At 44.8% G+C, this 21,989-nt stretch overlaps 1 protein-coding gene across 4 annotated transcripts in view; it reads right to left on the bottom strand.

Moving 5' to 3' along the window:
- SLC27A6 (solute carrier family 27 member 6) overlaps positions 1-21,989 on the bottom strand; it is a 195,749-nt gene continuing 173,760 nt past the window's right edge. Inside the window, exons 9-12 of one of the 4 annotated variants that reach the window (XR_010250365.1) lie at positions 11,804-11,934; positions 5,384-5,514; positions 481-578; positions 277-364 (exon numbers count right to left, since the gene is read on the bottom strand). Coding sequence is in view for 2 of the 4 variants with exons in the window: in XM_063964253.1 (XP_063820323.1) it covers positions 188-364; positions 11,804-11,934 (308 nt within the window). In the remaining 2 variants the exon portion in view is untranslated. Of the gene's footprint in view, positions 365-480; positions 579-5,383; positions 5,515-11,803; positions 11,935-21,989 lie in introns of all 4 variants that reach the window. The other 3 variants (XR_010250359.1, XM_063964253.1, XM_063964254.1) reach the window with 3 other exon arrangements.

The following is a 21,989-nucleotide window of genomic DNA, read 5'->3' as shown; positions in this document are numbered from 1 at the left end:
TTATGAATGCAGTTTTTATTTAAGTACTGTATGACATACCTACCCCATAGTTTAGCAGATAACATTAGTTTTGCTATAGCATACAGTAGGTGAGGTCATATTTTATGGGATACATTTGTACTGACAGTGGTTAAACATCACAGTTTCAGTGTTTTCGCTCAGTGGAAATAATAAGCATGTAAAGAAATTATAGTTTTAAAAGACCCCTAACGATTTTGTCATAAATGTCCTTAGTCATTGGAACATAGGATTTTACGGAATCATCTAAGAAATAGATTGGGTCTGATGTTATTGATGGGTTGAATCCTTGTTCCACGAGACGGAATTTTTGCTGCTTAAATGTACCAGTTACTTCCATGTTTTCCTGAAAGAAAGAAAAGTAAAACATACAGTCATTAAAATTGTGGCTGTACAATCGTGTTTGAGGACAAAAATGTTCACATACATTGATATGTAGTTTGGAGATTCACCCATACTTACTTTTTCAATCCTCTGTACAATTTTATACATAGTTCACAGGTCCAAATTTAAGTTGCTTATGTTAAAATCATAAATACACTGTTTGTACTAAGTAATCTCTGACCATAAAATAGAAGGATAACAATATTAAACAAGAAGTTTGACATGGGTAAGTTTGACATGTGGGTATAATATAATTATTCAAAAACATTACATGGTATTTTTATATTACAAAAACATACACAAAATGTCAACATACTATTAAAAACAAAACACTACCACTACTAATGTTTAATTCTAATAACTAGACTCACATAATTTCTAGTGTTATATACTGTAGGTCCAAAAGCGACTTTTGATTCATGGACTTCTTTGCTCCAGAACATATCTATGCCATAAAAGAGTGATTCCCCAAATTCTTTGAATCACAACACTCTACAGTATCAGCATTTTTTTTTAACATTACCCCTAGGGCAGAAGTTTCTTATTGATAAATTCTGCAAAAATTATTTAATTGAGTAAATTGTGCTTATACAGGTTGAGTATCCCATATCCAAATATTCAGAAATACGGAATATTCCGAAATACGGACTTTTTTGAGAGAGACTGAGATAGTGAAACCTTTGTTTTTTGATGGCTCAATGTACACCAACTTTGTTTAATACTCAAAGTTATTAAAAATATTGTATTAAATGACCTTCAGGCTGTGTGCATAAGATGTATATGAAACATAAATGAATTGTGTGAATGTACACACACTTTGTTTAATGCACAAAGTTATAAAAAATATTGGCTAAAATGACCTTCAGGCTGTGTGTATAAGGTGTATATGTAACATAAATGCATTCTGTGCTTAGACTTAGGTCCCATCGCTATGATATCTCATTATGGTATGCAATTATTCCAAAACACGGAAAAATCCGATATCCAAAATACCTCTGGTCCCAAGCATTTTGGATAAGGGATATTCAACCTGTACTGTATGTCAATATTAAGTTCAGTTATATGGTGGTGGACAGGGTTGAGATACTGTTGGTCCAAATAAGGGGTATATGCAATTGGGGTCGAATTGCCGCAAATGTCGAAAAACGGGGCATTTTCGACACAATTTTTTTTTCGACAATGCAATACAGTACCTTTCGACAAAAAAAACGGACGTTTCAGATTCGACTTTTTGAAATTCGCAGTTGTTAAATTCGACATGTCTGCAATGGTAAAAATGCGGCTTTTCGACAAAAGTATATTCAATTGAAGAATGTCGATTCGACAACAGTGCTTTTCGACAGTCATTTCGTCAATTTCAGTCCGCCTCATTTTTCTGGCGGAATCTAATAAAAAATTTTAAAAACATGTTTTTTTTTGTGTTTTTTTGTTGCTAATAGCATATCTATTTATATTAGAAGGGATTATCTACTTGGTTTGTCTATTAGGAGCCACAAGTATTATTTATATATTTTTTAAAAGAATATATTTTTTTCTTTACTGACTAAAATAATATGGAGAGATCAGAGCATGTTTTTTAGTGGGAAGGGGTGGGAATGGGTTAAAAATCACGAAAAAAAATGTGTGGGGTCCCCCCTCCTAAGCATTACCAGCCTCGGGCTCTTCGAGCCGGTCCTGGTTGTAAAAATACTGGAAAAAAATTAACAGGGGATCCCCCGTATTTTTACAACCAGCACCGGGCTCTGCATCCGGTCCTGGTGCAAAAAATACGGGGGACAAAAGACGTAGGGGTCCCCCATATTTTCAAAACCAGCACCGGGCTCCACTAGCTAGAGAGATAAAGCCACAGCCGGGGGACACTTTTATACCGGTCCCTGCGGCCGTGGCATTAAATCCACAACTAGTCACCCCTAGTAACCTCACCGCTGACCGCAAAGTTCCCACCATTGAAGATAATGGAGCGGCTGTGCGATGTGCCGTCTGAAAGCTCAGACGCGCACAGCCAATCAGGAGAGTGCCACGACGTGGCGCTCCCTGATTGGCTGAAGGGACCCTCTGTGACATGAGTCACGGGGGGTCCCGGCATTCGGGGAAAGGGGTCCCATGTGTAAACATGGGACCCCTTTCAGTTCGAGGTCCGGGTAATGCGGTTTGTTTTTTTGCCAAGTACGTGGATTACAAAACAGAAGAGGACAGATCTACACTGGATTTTGATGAGTATAATTTTATTTTCAGGTACCCCGTGGATTCTACTTGGAGAAGTGGACCGAGCCCCGTGTCAACATAGGTAAGTATGTGTGTGTCGGTATGCATGTATGTAATAAAGTTTTACTTTCATGGTGTCTATGTACTGTTTTTATTTGGGTATTTTTTTTGCAGTAGAACTACAGGTACCAGCGGGCCCGTTTCCTCCCCGCATGCTGGTACTTGTGGTTCTCCAAGTACCAGCTTGCGGGGGAGGCTTGCTGGGACTTGTAGTTCTGCTACAAAAAACAATACTCTTTTATTTGACACAAGGCTATCTCCGCAGCCCTTGGATGGGGGGGACAGCCTCGGGCTTCACCCCTGGCCCTTGGGTGGCTGGAGGGGGGGGACCCCTTGATTTAAGGGGTCCCCACTCCTCCAGGGTACCCCGGCCGGGATTTAATGCCACGGCCGCAGGGACCAGTATAAAAGTGTCCCCCAGCTGTGGCATTATCTCTCCAGCTAGTGGAGCCCGGTGCTGGTGTTAAAAATACGGGGGACCCCTACGCTTTTTGTCCCCCGTATTTTTTGCACCAGGACCGGACGCAGAGCCCGGTGCTGGTTGTAAAAATATGGGGGATCCCCTGTCATTTCCCCCCCCCCCTGTATTTTTACAACCAGGACCGGCTCGAAGAGCCCGAGGCTGGTTATGCTTAGGAGGGGGGGCCCCACGCAATTTTTTTCTGGGTTTTTAAACACTTTTGTGCTGTCCAAAAAGTTGAATCCAGGACGCACACTATCCGTCAATTGGTCCATTTTTCGACAGCGGGAATCCGTTTTTATTGAATATGTCGAATTCGGGTCCCGACGGGAGGGTATGTGACTGTCGAATTGTGTCGAATTCAATTGCATATACCCCTAAATCTGTTGCCATAAACAAGGCTTCCACTTTTGCTATCAGATAACAGGGGTTAAATGAGATCAACAAGAGGCAAGAAACAGACATTCTGGACCTAAACACAGTGACCCAATCCTCCTAATCGTACAAGAACACTTTTGTGAGGATGTCTCTTATGGTACCCCCACCACTGTATGAATTTCTGATCCTGATCCTCATAAAAGGCTAGGTCCTCAGCCAATCACCTTTTTTAAGCCTGTCCGGTCTCTCTGGAGCAGAAGAGATATAAATCAGAGCTTTTTATATAAACTGTCAATTGAAGGTGCATCCTGGCCTCCAATTATTCCATTCACACATTACTGCAAATGTCTAATGCTCCATAGAGCTCCAAAAAGTACAGATCTTGATTAAAAGATGCCTTCCCTATCTGTTAAAGCTGCTTACTACAGAGGGGACCTACACCAAAGTATTCTTAGTGTGAATGGCGTTACTTAAATTCAGTATTAATCTGTAAAACCTTAATAGAATGGTGTAGTTGGAGATATCAGTTTAAGTAGGAACTGTCCAAAAGGAAGTAACCTTTTTAAAGTGCATGGCCCCTTCATGATCAGCTGGATAAAGGTGACAGACATTGGAAGCTACTGCAAGAGTCTGATTCAATTAGCAGTGGTAATTAACCGCAGGGTAATTGGTCTGCCGGTGCTATTCAATTACAGCTCCGCGATAAGCAGGCTGCACTTAATGCAGATTTCTGTTAGAGTCTGAAGCAGGCTTGAAAAAAATCTGTGGTATGTGCCTTTATCGCGGGTGCTGTGAATGCATTAACCAATCGCTTCGGGTACTTGTTTTGGAACCTATGGGTTAATGTGCATTAACGGCAAATTTAGCGCGCAACAATTAGGGGCTGCCTTTGAGTAGCCTTGGGCGTAAAAGTTTTTTCCCCGTACGGTAAATTACTGCTGCAAATTGAATCCGACCCTAATTGAATCATTAAATTAGCTAATTGCCATGCCGTAGGTATATACCTGTAAAGTGTGCTGAAAAATACACAAAATCGGGTTGCACACGGGGGGAAAAAAAGCTTGATTTAGTAGTTTGCGCATAATCAGTGGGTTTCCGCACCTGATTTAATTAAATAGCCTTTCCCTGCACGGCAGGGATTTTTACCAGCAATTAGTAATGGGGCAAACACCCCCTAAGTGTCCCCATTACAGGGATCACTTTTTAAAGGTACAGTAATTAGACAGGAATACATTTTCCCTTATTGGTCCTGTTTCCAAACACAGTATATACAGGGGACATTTACGGTGTCAAAACTGTAATAACATAAATTATGGAGGTTAGATGGAGATCACATATTATTCAAGGACATTACAAATTAGAGTTCATAGTGGAACTCAATTGCCAGGTCTGGATTATCTTCATCTAGAATTAAAGGGACTATTTACTGTATTGATAAATAAATCTCAGAAGTATACAAAAAATTAGGATGGGTCTGTCAGAACAAACGTAGGTTACAATCATCACCAGTTAATCATTTTTTAAACATTCATTATAATGAGTGTATATCTATGAATTTAAATGTATAGCATACCTTTCTTACAAAAGCAACACATACAGTGCATTATTTCAGCACAATTCATTCTTTATGTAAGGCTGGAGCCTAAACAGTTAATCCAGTTTGCTCTTTAATTAGTTTTAATACTGTTCAAATCACAACCTCTAAGGTCACGAGAAGATTTACTTAAACCTATTATATATAAACCTATGGTAAGCCCTGTTCCATCTAAAATGAGCACTGTAGAAATGGTAGTGTTAAACATTGAATATTTCAGATTGTTAATAGAAGTCTGAGATCCGCATTAAATTAATCTTTTAACTCTTTTTCAGTTTACTCACTGTTCAGTGAAAAATGATGGAAAATGCTGTAGCATTATTCTTTGCCCTATATACTGTAGATGTTCGCTCACAATATCGAGTAGGGACTACCAGGGCATTCCTCTATTAGCTTTTGGAGAAGGCAAATGAGACTACAAGCAGACACATTTAATTAAATCATCAATACAAAGAATTTTAATTTTTTAGACTAGATAATTATTTTAGCATACATTGTGTAACAGGATAAATCAAAGTAAAATATGTATTTATTTTTCATTAAAACTTAGTGCCACAAGGTACATAGGGGCTAATTCAGATTTGATCGTAGATGTGCTAAATTTAGCACATCTACGATCAGTCACACTGACATGCGGGGGAACGCCCAGCACAGGGCTTGCCCGCACCGCATTTCAGTCCCTGCCCCGTCACACAAGTACAAAAGCATCGCACAGCGGCGATGCTTTTGTGCTTCAGGAGTAGCTCCCAGCCAGCGCAGCTCCTGTGCGCTGGCAGGGAGCTACTCGACGCTGCCCGGGTCGCAGCGGCTGCATGTGACGTCACGCAGCCGCCACAGCCCGCCCCCCCCAACGGTCCGGGCACACCAGCGTTGCCCAGACTGCGCCCGCTAAATGACGGCCAAATGCCGCCGGCCCACCCCCACTCGCCCAGCGACCGTCTCTGCCTGTCAATCAGGCAGAGGCGATCGCAGGGCTACGACAGCAGTCGGCTGTCTGCCATGCGCCGGCACACGCGTAGTTCAGACCTGATCGCTGCTGTGCGAAAACGCACATCACCGATCAGGTCTGAATCAGCCCCATAGTGCTTTACAAGGATACCAAGTGCATTATCAAGCAATGTGAAAACATAATGGAGATCCTGCCTTAAGTTACAATGAACATCCTATGCCTAATGCAGGTGAGTTAAGGGTAGTACAAAAAAAAGAACTGGTTCAGTATTAAGAGCACATTTTAACCTTAACACAAGGGTCAAAATGCCAAGCAGGGGTTAGGAGCTTATTTGGCTGCAATTAATGTTAGAGAAAGCCTCTGAAGGTCTGAAATGCTGCTCAGTGCTGCTAAGTGAATAATCACTGTAAGCTAGGAAGTGACAAAGATAGGGCGCAGCATAGGAGAAAAGGTATTACTTTAGTATTGGCAGAACACTGCAGTATCCGCAGTTAAAATAGGCTCATTACAATAAAAACCAAATGGAAGCACGCATGCCTCTTAGGGAGTGTATAGGTGAATAGAAGGTGGGAGACCGCAACTTGATGTACTGTATTGATAACATTGAGGCTTTTAAGGGGTGTACTCACGGAGCGATCGCTGCTTAAAATCTAGCCCCACCGTCTCCCCACGCACGCTCAGCACACATCGCGCTGTGCTGAGCGGTGGGAGAGATGTGTGTAAGGGTTCAAACCAGTCTGACTGGAGAAAGGTCAAGACCACATTGAGATACAATGGAGCTGTGGGAGGGACAGAGGGTGGCTGAATGTGAAGAACACCCTTTAGGAAGGTCTGTACTTCTGGTAGTACCGCCATTTGTTTCTAGAAGAAGATAGAGAGCTGAAATCCGAACTATGATGGAGCCTAATCGTAGGCACTTATTCACACCTGCTTGCAGGAAAAGCAGAAAAAACTGCCCAGTCGAAACTCTGTAGGAGGATGTTTTCTACCCTTGCACCACAAGACATATTTCTTACAGATACGGTGGTAATGTTTGGATGTGACCATCTTACAAGCCTGGACCATAGTGGAAATAACCTTGGATCGGAGATCGTTTTTTTAGTTAAAATCTCCGTCTCAGCTGTCAAGCCGTCTAACGTAGCCATATTAAGTTTGGATAGACTAACGGTCCTTGTTGAAGAAGATCCCAGAGGAGCGGCAGAGGCCAGGGCTCCTCTAGAAACATGTTCAGGAGGTCTGCATGCCAGGCCTGACGAGGTCAATCTGGGGCAATTAGAATTGCCTGAACTCTTTCCCTTTTAAAGTCTTTTTAGAACTCTTGGAAATAAAGGAAATGGAGGAACAGATACACGAACTGATAAGTCCACTGTGTTGTCAGGTCCTCTATCGATGATGCCTGAGGGTCCCTCAGTCTGGAACAGTAATGACTCAGCTTTCTGTTGTGACAAGAAGCCATCAGATCTATCTGTGGACAACCCCACCGGTGAAAAAGTTGTTGAAACAACTTGAGTCAAGGCCCCATAACCCCCGGATGGAGATCAAGCCTGCTGAGGAAGTCCGCTACCCAGTGGTCCACTCCTGGAAGGAATATGGCTAAGATGGCCCTTGCTTTGGCTTCAACCCAGCGGAGTATCCATGATACCTCTCGCATTGCGGCCCTACTTCTTGTTCCTCCTTGTTAGGTAATGTAAGCCACCACCGTGGTGTTGTCCGACTGCACCTGGATGCCTGATGTCGAAAGGAGATATGAGGCCTGTAGAAGAGCATTATAAATTGCCCTGAGATCCAGGATGTTGATTGGAAGAGTAGATTTCTGACACGACCACTTCTCCTAGAACTGGGCCCCTTGAGTCACAGCATTCCAACCCCAGAGGTTGGCATCCGTTGTTAGCAGAGTCCAAGACTGGGTATTGAAACTCCAACCTTCCACAAGATGGGAGACTTGTAGCCACCATAACAGGGAGATCCTTGTTTTTGGCGACAGTGTTATACTCTGGTGCATGTGTAGGTGAGATCCTGACCACTTGTCCAACAGATCCAGTTGGAGCGGGCGTGCATGGAACCTGCCGTACTGTATTGCCTCGTAGGAGGCTACCATCTTGCCCAGCAAACAAACGCAAGGATGAACTGAGATCTTGCGTGGTTTTAGCACCGAGCAGACCAAAGACTGAATAGTCAAGGCTTTGTCCATTGGAAGGTATACCTTCTGGGACACTGTATCCAGGATCATTCCCAGGAACTGAATTGTCTGAGACGGTTCCAGGTGAGACTTCTGAAAATGTAGGATTCATCCGTGGTCCATAAGAAGATGAGTAGTCAAGTTGATGCTGCGCAGCAGCTGTTCACTGGACACCACCTTTATCAGGAGCTCGTCCAGGTATGGGACTATGATGATTCCCATCATGTGCAATTGTAGCATCATCTCTGTCATGACTTTCGTGATTACCCTTGGAGCTGTGGAGAGACCAAAGGGTAAGGCCTGAAACTGGAAATGGTGGTCCAGTACAGCAAACCAAAGGTACGCTTGATGAGGGGCCATATTGGGATATGCAGGTATGCATCCTTGATATTCCAGGGATACTAGAAACTCCCCCTCCTCCAGACCTAATATCACTGCTCTTAGTGATTCCATCTTTAATTTGAACACTTGAAGATAAGGGTTCAGGGATTTGAGGTTCAAGATCGGCCATACAGAGCCATCCGGTTTTGGAACTACACAGAGACTTGAGTAAAATCCCTTTGTGTGTAGCGGAGGAGGTACTGGGACAATAACTTCTGATAAAAGCAGTTTTTGAATAGCTTTTTTCAAGGTAACTCTTGCCACAGGTGAAGCTGGTAAGCATGACTTGAAGAATCTGAGAAGAGTCAGCTCCTGAAATTCCATCCGGTATCCTTGGGATATGAGATCTCTCACCCAAGGATCCCGGCAGGACTTCTCCCATATGTGGGCGAAGTGTTGAAGGCGAGCACCTACCTGAAAGTCGCCTTGCTGCTGGGGCCAACTGTCATGCGGAGGGTTTTGTGAAAGATAGTCCAGAAGTCTGGTCCGAAGTTCCAGCAGCCGCTGGTTTACGGGGCTTACCGCGAGTTACTCTAGCAGCATTGGAGGCACCTCTGGCTCTGCCTCTGTATCTGGCCACATGAAAGGATTGTAGAGTGGGCCCAGGGTAGGGACATCTAGCAGGAGGCACAGCAGACAGCAGATATGTGGACTTACTTGCCGTCACCTGAGATATACACTTGTTCAGTTCTTCCCCAAACAAGGCATCCCCTGTAAAAAGAAGGTTCTCTACCCCTTTTTTTGGAGTCCGCATCTGCTGACCATTGTCGCAGCCACAGGACTTTGCTAGCCGATACCGCTATAGCAGTGGCACGGCCGTTAATGAGACTTAACTCCTTAACAACCTCCCTCATGAAGTTTGCAGCATCTTGGATATGTTGCAGAAGTGTAAATGATCTCTTCCTGAGGATTAGTGTATCAAACCCTTTTATAATATTATCAGACCAATTTACCATGGCTCTTGAAATCCAGCCACCCGCTATGGTAGTGCGTTGGTCTACACTCGATGCATTATACATTGATTTTAGTGTAGTTCAATTTTGCGGTCATCCGGGTCTTTGAGAGAAATAGCCCCAGGTACAGGTTGTACAATTTTACGTGGCAGTCTGGACACAGAGGTTTCCACTGTTGGTTCCCAATTTTTCCTATCCTCAGTAGGGAAGGGAAAGGAATTAGTACCCGTTTTGGAGTAATACATTTTTTTTGTCAGGATTTACTCACGCTTCTTTAGAAAGGAACTTAATTCCTTTGAAACAGGGAATGCTGCAGAGGATTTTGGTTTCACATTAAAAAAAAATCCTCTACTGGTTCTATTTCCTTATCTGGAATGTTGAGGACCTCTGTAATAGCATAAATCAGGGCCTCAACTCCCAGGAACAGGGAATTATCCTCATCCACCTCTAAGTCACTCTCATCTAACTCAGGAATTTCAGGATCAGAGCTAGACTGCAATATCTGTGGGAGTGTGTTATTAGAGACTACCGGGGGGGCGGGGAGGAGGGGGGTGGGGGGTTGAGGAGCCTGCCTATAATCAGCAGTAGTAATCATGAACTGTTTTAGGGTCTGTCTCTTTTTATATTAGTAATCATTGACTTAAATGATTCCAACCACTCAGGTTCCTGCAAACCACTAACCTGTGAGGGTAGAGTTTTGGGTACAAATTAGATACTTTTGTGAGGAAGGTGTAAACCTAGCCTTACATCTTATTTTCAGACATGCTTTTAGCAGAAACCACAGAGTTAAATGAGAAAACACAGTGCAGTGAACAACACATTAGTGATACAGCACACTTAGCCCAGACAACCCTGAATGGAGTGGCACAGAGAGGATTGGGATCAGCACACAATACCTCAGATCAGAGCAGCTCTCCGATGGGTGTATATATATATATATATATATATATATATATATATTATTACCACACAGTAGTGTAAAAACTGTCTATATGCTCCCCCCTCACTATAAGGCCCTTTGTACTAGTACAATTGTTATTTAGTGGCTCTGTGGAGGAGTAGCCTCCGCATGCAGTCTGTACTCAGCAGCAGGAAATGGTGCCTTTCAGCTTCTGGTCCCGCTCTCTGGGAAGTCCCGCCACCCCTCAATGACACGCGGTCCCTCTCGTTTTTTATACTGGCTTTTACTCCATATTGTGTAAAAAAAAATAAAAGTGTGTGTAACCCTTTTTCTATATATCGCCAGTGTGGGGTATGCAGCGGGCCCCGCAGCCCGTATGCTGGGTGATCGCTGTCCCTTCATGCCGCCATGTTCACCGGGGACCCGCTAACCGGGACCCCAGTGTCTGTACTCACTGCACCGTGTCTTCGGCATCTGTTAGGGGTGGCGGCATGCTGCCGGCGTGGGCTCACACTCTGGGAGTGTGAGAAACATCACCTCAGGAGCTCAGTGTCCTGTCAGCGGGGATACGCACCATTAACTCTGAGGAAGTTGGTTCGGTCCCCCACTAAGTCCCACGATGCAGGAAGACTGGTTGCCAACCAGTACTTCCTGAAAATAATAAACTAAAATACATTTCTGAAGAAAACTCTTTGGAGAGCAAAAGAATGCACCCAGCTCCTTGGGCACATTTTTCTAAACCGAGTCTGCTGGGACGGGCATAGAGGGGAGGAGCCAGCACACACTAATGATTACTTAAAGTGCCAGGCTCCTATGGACCCGATCTATACCCCATGGTTACTACATTTCCCAGTATCCTCTAGGATGTTAGAGAAATAGGTGTATAACACTAGGCATGCAGCACAAATAGGTGTATAACGCTAAGCATACAGCACGAATAGGTGTATAACACTAGATGTGCAGCACAAACAGGTGTATAACACTAGGCCTGCAGCACAAACAGGTGCATCATGCTAGGTATGCAGCACAAATAGGTGTAAAACACTAGGCATGCAGCACGAATAGATGTATAGCACTAGGCATGAAGCACAAATAGGTATAGAACACTAGACGTGCAGTACAAATAGGTGTATGTTCAACTTTGCATCAGCCTGTTGTTTAGAAGGTGTTATTTTGTACTTAGGTAGAGAGGGGTTGTACGTCAGGGGATGGGGCTGATTTTGCAGGTACTGTAACAACAGAAAGGAGCACAGCAATAGTTTGTATCGGAAAAGTAAGACAGGTGTCAGGTGTTATAATTTTCCCCCAGAAGTAACAGACAGTATTTTTAAACCTCCCTACCTGCAATCTTAAAAATCGTGGACATGCATAACCAGGAAGGTACATCACGGTGTGCTCATAAGTGCGTTTCAAATCTATAGTCTGGCCAGGCTTCAGAATAATAGATACCATTCCCACCTTTCCTTCATGCACTGAAAGAAAATGCAAACATACAATGCTCAGAATGTACTCATCATTTTATTATTCACAACAAACACTATATAGATCTTTCCAATTGATAGGTTGCTTACAGCTGTACTACCTCTTAGGAACACATTTTACTGGGTGTCCTCTCCCTTGTCAGGCCAAAGGGATTCTCAGGTCCTCTTAGAGCCAAAGACAAAAACCGAAGGGTATTAAAGTTGAATGACATAATAAGATTTTACTCACCGGTAAATCTATTTCTCGTAGTCCGTAGTGGATGCTGGGGACTCCGTAAGGACCATGGGGAATAGACGGGCTCCGCAGGAGACTGGGCACTCTATAAGAAAGATTTGGTACTATCTGGTGTGCACTGGCTCCTCCCTCTATGCCCCTCCTCCAGACCTCAGTTAGGATACTGTGCCCGGAAGAGCTGACACAATAAGGAAGGATTTTGAATCCCGGGTAAGACTCATACCAGCCACACCAATCACACCGTATAACTCGTGATACTATACCCAGTTAACAGTATGAAATATAACTGAGCCTCTCAACAGATGGCTCAACAATAACCCTTTAGTTAGGCAATAACTATATACAAGTATTGCAGACAATCCGCACTTGGGATGGGCGCCCAGCATCCACTACGGACTACGAGAAATAGATTTACCGGTGAGTAAAATATTATTTTCTCTAACGTCCTAGTGGATGCTGGGGACTCCGTAAGGACCATGGGGATTATACCAAAGCTCCCAAACGGGCGGGAGAGTGCGGATGACTCTGCAGCACCGAATGAGAGAACTCAAGGTCCTCCTCAGCCAGGGTATCAAATTTGTAGAATTTAGCAAACGTGTTTGCCCCTGACCAAGTTGCAGCTCGGCAAAGTTGTAAAGCCGAGACCCCTCGGGCAGCCGCCCAAGATGAGCCCACTTTCCTTGTGGAATGGGCTTTCACTGATTTGGGATGCGGCAATCCAGCCGCAGAATGCGCCAGCTGAATTGTGCTACAAATCCAGCGAGCAATAGTCTGCTTAGAAGCAGGAGCACCTATCTTGTTGGGTGCATACAGGACAAAAAGCGAGTCAGTCTTCCTGACTCCAGCCGTCCTGGAAACATAAAGTTTCAAGGCCCTGACTACATCCAGTAACTTGGAATCCTCCAAGTCCCTAGTAGCCGCAGGCACCACAATAGGTTGGTTCAAGTGAAAAGCAGATACCACCTTAGGGAGAAACTGGGGACGAGTCCTCAATTCTGCCCTATCCATATGAAAAATCAGATAAGGGCTTTTACAAGACAAAGCCGCCAATTCTGACACACGCCTGGCCGAAGCCAAGGCCAATAACATGACCACTTTCCACGTGAGATATTTCAGATCCACAGTTTTAAGTGGTTCAAACCAATGTGATTTTAGGAAACTCAACACCACATTGAGATCCCAAGGTGCCACGGGAGGCACAAAAGGGGGCTGAATATGAAGCACTCCCTTTACAAAAGTCTGAACTTCAGGCAGTGAAGCCAGTTCTTTCTGGAAGAAAATCGACAGGGCCGAAATCTGGACCATAATGGAACCCAATTTTAGGCCCATAGTCACTCCCGACTGTAGGAAGTGTAGAAAGCGACCCAGCTGAAATTCCTCTGTTGGGGCCTTCCTGTCCTCACACCACGCAACATATTTTCGCCAAATACGGTGATAATGGTTCGCGGTTACTTCTTTCCTGGCTTTTATCAGCGTAGGAATGACTTCCTCCGGAATGCCCTTTTCCTTTAGGATCCGGAATTCAACCGCCATGCCGTCAAACGCAGCCGCGGTAAGTCTTGGAACAGACAGGGCCCCTGCTGCAGCAGATCCTGTCTGAGCGGTAGAGGCCATGGGTCCTCTGATATCATTTCTTGAAGTTCCGGGTACCAAGCCCTTCTTGGCCAATCCGGAACCACGAGTATCGTTCTTACTCCTCGCCTTCTTATTATTCTCAGTACCTTTGGTATGAGAGGCAGAGGAGGGAACACATAAACCGACTGGTACACCCACGGTGTCACTAGAGCGTCCACAGCTATCGCCTGAGGGTCCCTTGACCTGGCGCAATATCTCTTTAGCTTTTTGTTGAGGCGGGACGCCATCATGTCCACCTGTGGCCTTTCCCAACGGTTTACCAACAGTAGGAAGACTTCTGGATGAAGTCCCCACTCTCCCGGGTGTAGGTCGTGTCTGCTGAGGAAGTCTGCTTCCCAGTTGTCCACTCCCGGAATGAACACTGCTGACAGTGCTAGTACGTGATTTTCCGCCCATCGGAGAATCCTTGTGACTTCTGCCATTGCCATCCTGCTTCTTGTGCCGCCCTGTCAGTTCACATGGGCGACTGCCGTGATGTTGTCTGACTGGATCAGTACCGGCTGGTTTTGAAGCAGGGGTCTTGCCTGACTTAGGGCATTGTAAATGGCCCTCAGTTCCAGAATATTTATGTGTAGGGAAGTCTCCTGACTTGACCATAGTCCTTGGAAGTTTCTTCCCTGTGTGACTGCTCCCCAGCCTCGAAGGCTGGCATCCGTGGTCACCAGGACCCAGTCCTGTATGCCGAATCTGCGGCCCTCTAGAAGATGAGCACTCTGCAGCCACCACAGTAGAGACACCCTGGTCCTTGGAGACAGGGTTATCAGTTGATGCATCTGAAGATGCGATCCCGACCACTTGTCCAAGAGGTCCCACTGGAAGGTCCTCACATGGAACCTGCCGAATGGAATTGCTTCGTATGAAGCCACCATTTTTCCCAGGACTCGTGTGCAGCGATGCACCGATACCCGTTTTGGTTTTAGGAGGTCTCTGACTAGAGATGACAGCTCCTTGGCTTTCTCCTGCGGGAGAAACACTTTTTTCAGTTCTGTATCCAAAATCATCCCCAGGAACAGTAAGCGAGTGGAAGGAACCAGTTGTGACTTTGGAATGTTCAGAATCCAGCCATGCTGTTGTAGCACTTCCCGAGATAGTGCTACTCCGACCAGTAACTGCTCCCTGGACCTCGCCTTTATAAGGAGATCGTCCAAGTACGGGATAATTAAAACTCCCTTTTTTCGAAGGAGTATCATCATTTCTGCCATTACTTTGGTAAATACCCTCGGTGCCGTGGACAGTCCAAACGGTAGTGTCTGGAATTGGTAATGGCAATCCTGTACCACAAATCTGAGGTACTCCTGGTGAGGAAGGTAAATAGGGACATGCAGGTAAGCATCCTTGATGTCCAGGGATACCATGTAATCCTCCTCGTCCAGGCTTGCAATAACCGCCCTGAGCGATTCCATCTTGAACTTGAATTTTGTTATGTAAGTGTTCAAGGATTTCAAATTTAAAATGGGTCTCACCGAACCGTCTGGTTTCGGTACCACAAACAGTGTGGAATAGTAGCCCCGGCCTTGTTGAAGTAGGGGTACCTTGACTATCACCTGCTGGGAATACAGCTTGTGAATGGCCTCTAGCACAGCCTCCCTGCCCGATGGAGTCGTCGGTAAGGCTGATTTGAGGAAACGGCGGGGGGGAGGCGCCTCGAATTCCAGCATGTACCCCTGAGATACTACTTGAAGGATCCAGGGATCCACCCGTGAGCGAGCCCACTGATCGCTGAAATTCTTGAGGCGGCCCCCCACCGTACCTGGCTCCGCCTGTGGAGCCCCACCGTCATGCGGCGGATTTGGAAGAAGCGGGGGAGGACTTTTGGTCCTGGGAACCTGCTGTGTGTTGCAGCTTTTTCCCCCTTCCTCTGCCTCTAGACAGAAAGGACCCGCCTTTTCCCCGCCTGTTTTTCTGGGGTCGAAAGGACTGTACTTGGTAATACGGTGCTTTCTTAGGCTGTGAGGGGACATGGGGCAAAAATGCAGACTTCCCAGCTGTTGCTGTGGAAACAAGGTCTGAGAGACCGTCCCCGAATAACTCCTCACCCTTATAAGGCAAAACTTCCATGTGCCTTTTAGAATCTGCATCTCCTGTCCACTGCCGAGTCCATAAGCCTCTCCTAGCAGAAATGGACAAAGCACTTATTCTAGATGCCAGCCGGCAGATCTCCCTCTGTGCATCTCTCATGTATAAGACCGAGTCTTTTATATGCTCTATGGTTAGCAATATAGTGTCTCTGTCTAGGGTGTCAATATTTTCCGACAGGGAATCTGACCAAGCAGCAGCAGCACTGCACATCCAGGCTGAAGCAATAGCTGGTCTCAGTATAACACCAGTGTGTGTGTATATAGATTTTAGGATAGCCTCCTGCTTTCTATCAGCAGGTTCCTTTAGGGCGGCCGTATCCGGAGACGGTAGTGCCACCTTTTTAGACAAACGTGTGAGCGCTTTATCCACCCTAGGGGGAGTTTCCCAACGTGACCTATCCTCTGGCGAGAAAGGGAACGCCATTAGTAATTTTTTTGAAATCACCAATTTTTTATCGGGGAAAGCCCACGCTTCTTCACACACCTCATTCAATTCCTCAGATGGGGGAAAAACTATAGGTAGTTTTTTCTCCCCAAACATAATACCCTTTTTTGAGGTACCTGGGTTTATATCAGCAAGGTGTAATACCTCTTTCATTGCCTCAATCATGCCACAAATGGCCCTAGTGGACATTAAATTTGACTCATCGTCGTCGACACTTGCATCAGTATCCGTGTCGACATCTGTGTCTGCCATCTGAGGTAGTGGTCGTTTCAGGGCCCCTGACGGCCTTTGAATCGTCTGGGCAGGCACGAGCTGAGAAGCCGGCTGTCCCGCATTTGGCATGTCGTCAAATTTTTTATGTAAGGAGTCGACACTTGCACGTAATTCCTTCCATAAATCCATCCACTCAGGTGTCTGCCCCGCAGGGGGTGACATCACATTTATAGGCATCTGCTCCGCCTCCACATAAGTCTCCTCATCAAACATGTCGACACAGCCGTACCGACACACCGCACACACACACAGGGAATGCTCTTAAAGGAGACAGGACCCCACAAAAGCCCTTTGGGGAGACAGAGAGAGAGTATGCCAGCACACACCAGAGCGCTATAATAATACAGGGACTAACTGAATTATGACCCTTTATAGCTGCTTATTGTATTAAACTGCGCCCAAATTTAGTGCCCCCCTCCCTTTTTTACCCTTTCTGTAGTGTAGACTGCAGGGGAGAGTCAGGGAGCTTCCTTCCAGCGGAACTGTGAGGGAATAATGGCGCCAGTGTGCTGAGGGAGATGGCTCCGCCCCTTTTTCGGCGGCCTTTTCTCCCGCTTTTTTCTGTATTCTGGCAGGGGTAATTACCACATATATAGCCTCTGGGGCTATATATTGTGGTTATTTTGCCAGCCAAGGTGATATTATTGCTGCTCAGGGCGCCCCCCCCCCCAGCGCCCTGCACCCTCAGTGACCGGAGTGTGAAGTGTGTATGAGGAGCAATGGCGCACAGCTGCAGTGCGCTACCTTGGTGAAGACTGAAGTCTTCTGCCGCCGATTTTTCGGACCATCTTCATGCTTCTGGCTCTGTAAGGGGGACGGCGGCGCGGCTCCGGGAACGAACACCAAGGACGAGTCCTGCGGTCGATCCCTCTGGAGCTAATGGTGTCCAGTAGCCTAAGAAGCCCAAGCTAGCTGCAAGCAGGTAGGTTCGCTTCTTCTCCCCTTAGTCCCTCGATGCAGTGAGCCTGTTGCCAGCAGGTCTCACTGTAAAATAAAAAAACTAATTTAAACTTTCTTTCTAGCAGCTCAGGAGAGCTCCTAGTGTGCAACCAGCTCGGGCCGGGCACAGAAATCTAACTGAGGTCTGGAGGAGGGGCATAGAGGGAGGAGCCAGTGCACACCAGATAGTACCAAATCTTTCTTATAGAGTGCCCAGTCTCCTGCGGAGCCCGTCTATTCCCCATGGTCCTTACGGAGTCCCCAGCATCCACTAGGACGTTAGAGAAAACAGATTTTTTTTTTAATGAAAACATAAATAGACCAATACGGAAATACATGGATAAAAAAAATCTAGTCAACCACTGATTCAGAATACTTTTTAGCAGCAATAACGTTAAGGTATTCTATAGGGCTTCTTTGTATTTTCTTTCTTTTCTTTATAAGGCATTGTTGTGGATTTGCTAGTGTGCTTCCAATAATGTCCTGCTGCGGATTCCAGTTTTGCTCAAGTTTTAGCTATCAGTAGGTCCACATTTTCCCCACAGTTTATTTTCATAAAGAGCAATTAATGGTGGACTTATATACTACAATATCACACCTCTGTACTTGACTGTTAGTAAGAAATTCTCCTGGTGACAGACTTACAGACATTGCTGGGGACCACGTCATCTAGAGCAAGCGCATTCTACAGAGTTCCCTCCCCAGTACTAAAGTGTGTCAGGGGAGAGAACCAGCATGTGGAGGCAAGATGAAGTGAGTCCAAGGATGTTTAGCATGTTGTTCTGAGGAGACCTGGGGAGCTTATCACAGGAGACCCCAGGAGGACATCACAGGAGACCTCCAAGAGCTGATATTAGGAAACCCTGGGAACTGGTTTCAACACCTGACCATGAGACTCTGTGAATTGAGCACAGGTGCCCCAATTTATGTTAGATTTGGGAAGACCACAAGGTTTGAGGAGATCCTAGGTGTTCTGACATGTAATGACCCAAAATGTTCTGGATCTGAGGACACCAAATCAGTATTCTGGATCTGAGGAGAAGACAAATCTGCTGGATGTGGGAAGAGCAGAAGGGTTTAGGATTCTAGCAGGATGTGGATATCTGTATAAATAGATGTGATGAGCCTGATGTACGGATTTCGAATACTCCATGCTTCCAGCAGCAGCATTAACTTTAACAGTCCAAGGACACTACTCACTTCGCCCTCTTCGAAACTGGTGCCCCGTGTGCAACCAGAAGCCAGGTAAATATTACAATAGCAGTTAGTGAGCGTGGGAAGTAGGGAGAGGGGAGGACATCAGGGTGAGGAACAGAAGTGAGGAACGCGTCCCTATTATTTTCTAGTTGTTCTGCTTAGGACCATCAGGAAAAACGAATCCAGTGCAGCTGATGCCTAGAGTGTGAGTTCCACCTGTGCCGCCCACATTATGCCCCTGGATACACTGTATTTGCTTTTCACCAAACATGGCATTAAGACTACACAACTCTTAATCTATTAAGAGGTCACTGTACCAATGTCTTGTGTTCTGTTCAGATGCAACTTCTCAATCCTAAGAAGTAAAGAGGTGTCCTCATACACTATTGCTGCAGTTGTGCCAAACAACCCTTCTCAGTGCGCCAAGTCCAGCGCGACTCGCCTTGGGAATCTTATTCGCAATGTGATGTGACAAAACTGATTCACGAGACTGCACTGATTAATTTGATGTGTGATACTTGTGCATCTGTGTGTGACTGAGTCTGAATCTGTATACAAGGCCGCTGCTTTTTTGCCCATCAAGTTTCATATCTTCATTCAGACTCAGTCGCACACAGATATACAAGTGAGTCACATGTCACAAGTGTCACATATTAAATTAGTGTAGTCTCATGCAGCAGCTTAAGACACACATTAGGGTGGAAAAGAAAAAAGACACTGCTTGGTGTGGCTCACTGAAGCCAGGTGTCTTGCACATATTGAGGCTTGGTTTATCAGGACACATCTGTATTACAATGAATTTGACTTTATTTTTATTTAAGAGAGAAGATTCTTCATGCTGGCTACCCTACCATGCAAATATTAGATTTAGGGAGGAATTCAATTACCAGCAAAGGGGTTGAATTGCCGTTGCCGCAGCATTTAAATGCCACCAACAGCCGCTCAATTTGCACCCTTCGCCCAGACAATTCGCATCCCTGTTGGGCCAAAAGCGCCCACTACCCTATGGGGGTAGCAAACACTTTTGAGCAAGATCGAGCTGCAGTAAAGTGTGGTGGGCAAATTCGGCTGGGCAAGACCTTAATCTCTGTTATGGATTACCATTTATGCAAATTCATATACAATAGTGAACCAATTGCCCTCTGCAAATGGAAATGGAAGGGAAGGGAAGGAAACTATAAAATGTAAAGGAAAATATATTTGTTCCTGTCATTTAGATAATCAAATGATTTTGTTATGGTTGGTGTAGTGCACTTAATCCAATATGTAAAGCTTCTAGTGGATCCGGCAAATCTAGCTTTAAATATTTGTTTGTTGATTAAATACATCCCATATCATGAAAGTAGAAGCCACACTGAAATTCAACCTTCATTAATTTGTCAATAAGAGCACCAAATTCCAAAATTGCTGAACAAATGAGAAATGAAATAAACTTGAAAACTTTTACATTACGGACATTGTTAACCTCAAGTCACTTTGATACTTAATATTAAAAGCATAAAGAATTCTATGTAATAATTTATAATGTCTCTGATGATATATTCCTTTTGCATTTGTTCCAGCTAATTGTAGTCTAGATGCAATGAAGCTCAGTACCAAAGACTTTGTAGAAAGCTTTCTGTGCCTACCAGATGGCAAAAATAAATTTTGAACATGAGAACTAAATTACAAGTTGTATGTTATAGTTGTCATAAACAAAAGGTATTATGAACATGACAAAATGTGTTGTTTTTAATTATCTGGTGATTTGATATAATAGTGAATTTAACACAATCTGGGGCTTCCTAAATTATAGAGAAATTCTAAAATTAGAATAAGTTAAGAAACTTTTAGAAATTTAGAAAAATGTAAAAACCAAAACATCTCATATTCTATGAATTTATTTGAGTTTCCATTCAATACATTTTTTTTTATTAAAATTAGGAATAAGGGCGGTATCCAATTAGCTGCAGTATTTTACCGTAACTAAATGACACACCCGGGGCTATCCTACTAGCAACGGTGCTGACACTTTTCATAGATTTGGTTTTGTGTCCCTCTGGTAGGCAAAACCGAATCCCTGACAAGTAAGCCTTTTTCTGTGATAAGTGCCACAAAAACACCTAGGTCCGTGGCTTTTAGGGGGGTTAATTTACTAAAGCTTGTAAAACAGAGAATTGGTGATGTTGCCCATAGCAGGTCTATAATTTTCTAAAAGGCAATAGAGAAAAGAGAGACAGAATCTGATTGGTTGTTACCACTTCTCTGTTTTAGAAGCTTTAGTAAATTTACCCCTGAGCGTTTCTACGGGTAATTGGTTGCACGAAAAAAAAGGGTTATAATTGGATAGCCTGATATTGACCATAGGGCAAAAATCGCGATAAAACCATTATTTTTTTTGTGCAACCAATTATCATGCTTAATAGGATACCCCTGGAAAAATAGGATTATACTTACCGGTAAATCTATTTCTCGTAGTCCGTAGAGGATGCTGGGGACTCCGTAAGGACCATGGGGAATAGACGGGCTCCGCAGGAGATAGGGCACTTTAAGAAAGCTTTGGATTCTGGGTGTGCACTGGCTCCTCCCTCTATGTCCCTCCTCCAGACCTCAGTTAGAGAAACTGTGCCCAGAGGATATGAACAGTACGAGGAAAGGATTTAGGTAACCTAAGGGCGAGATTCATACCAGCCACACCAATCACACCGTATAACTTGTGATAAACTACCCAGTTAACAGTATGAACAAGTAACATAGCCTCGGTTCAAGATCGACCAACTATAACATAACCCTTATGTAAGCAATAACTATATACAAGTCTTGCAGAAGAAGTCCGCACTTGGGACGGGCGCCCAGCATCCTCTACGGACTACGAGAAATAGATTTACCGGTAAGTAAAATCCTATTTTCTCTAACGTCCTAGAGGATGCTGGGGACTCCGTAAGGACCATGGGGATTATACCAAAGCTCCCAAACGGGCGGGAGAGTGCGGATGACTCTGCAGCACCGATTGAGCAAACAGGAGGTCCTCCTCAGCCAGGGTATCAAACTTATAGAACTTTGCAAATGTGTTTGACCCCGACCAAGTAGCAGCTCGGCACAGTTGTAGTGGCGAGACCCCTCGGGCAGCCGCCCAAGAAGAGCCCACCTTCCTAGTGGAATGGGCCTTAACCGATTTAGGCAATGGCAATCCTGCCGTAGAATGCGCCTGCTGAATCGTGTTACAGATCCAGCGAGCAATTGTCTACTTTGAAGCAGGATCGCC

The sequence above is a fragment of the Pseudophryne corroboree genome, chromosome 1 (genome assembly GCF_028390025.1).
Source record: "Pseudophryne corroboree isolate aPseCor3 chromosome 1, aPseCor3.hap2, whole genome shotgun sequence".
NCBI lineage: Eukaryota > Metazoa > Chordata > Amphibia > Anura > Myobatrachidae > Pseudophryne > Pseudophryne corroboree.
This window is presented reverse-complemented; position numbering and strand designations above follow the sequence as displayed.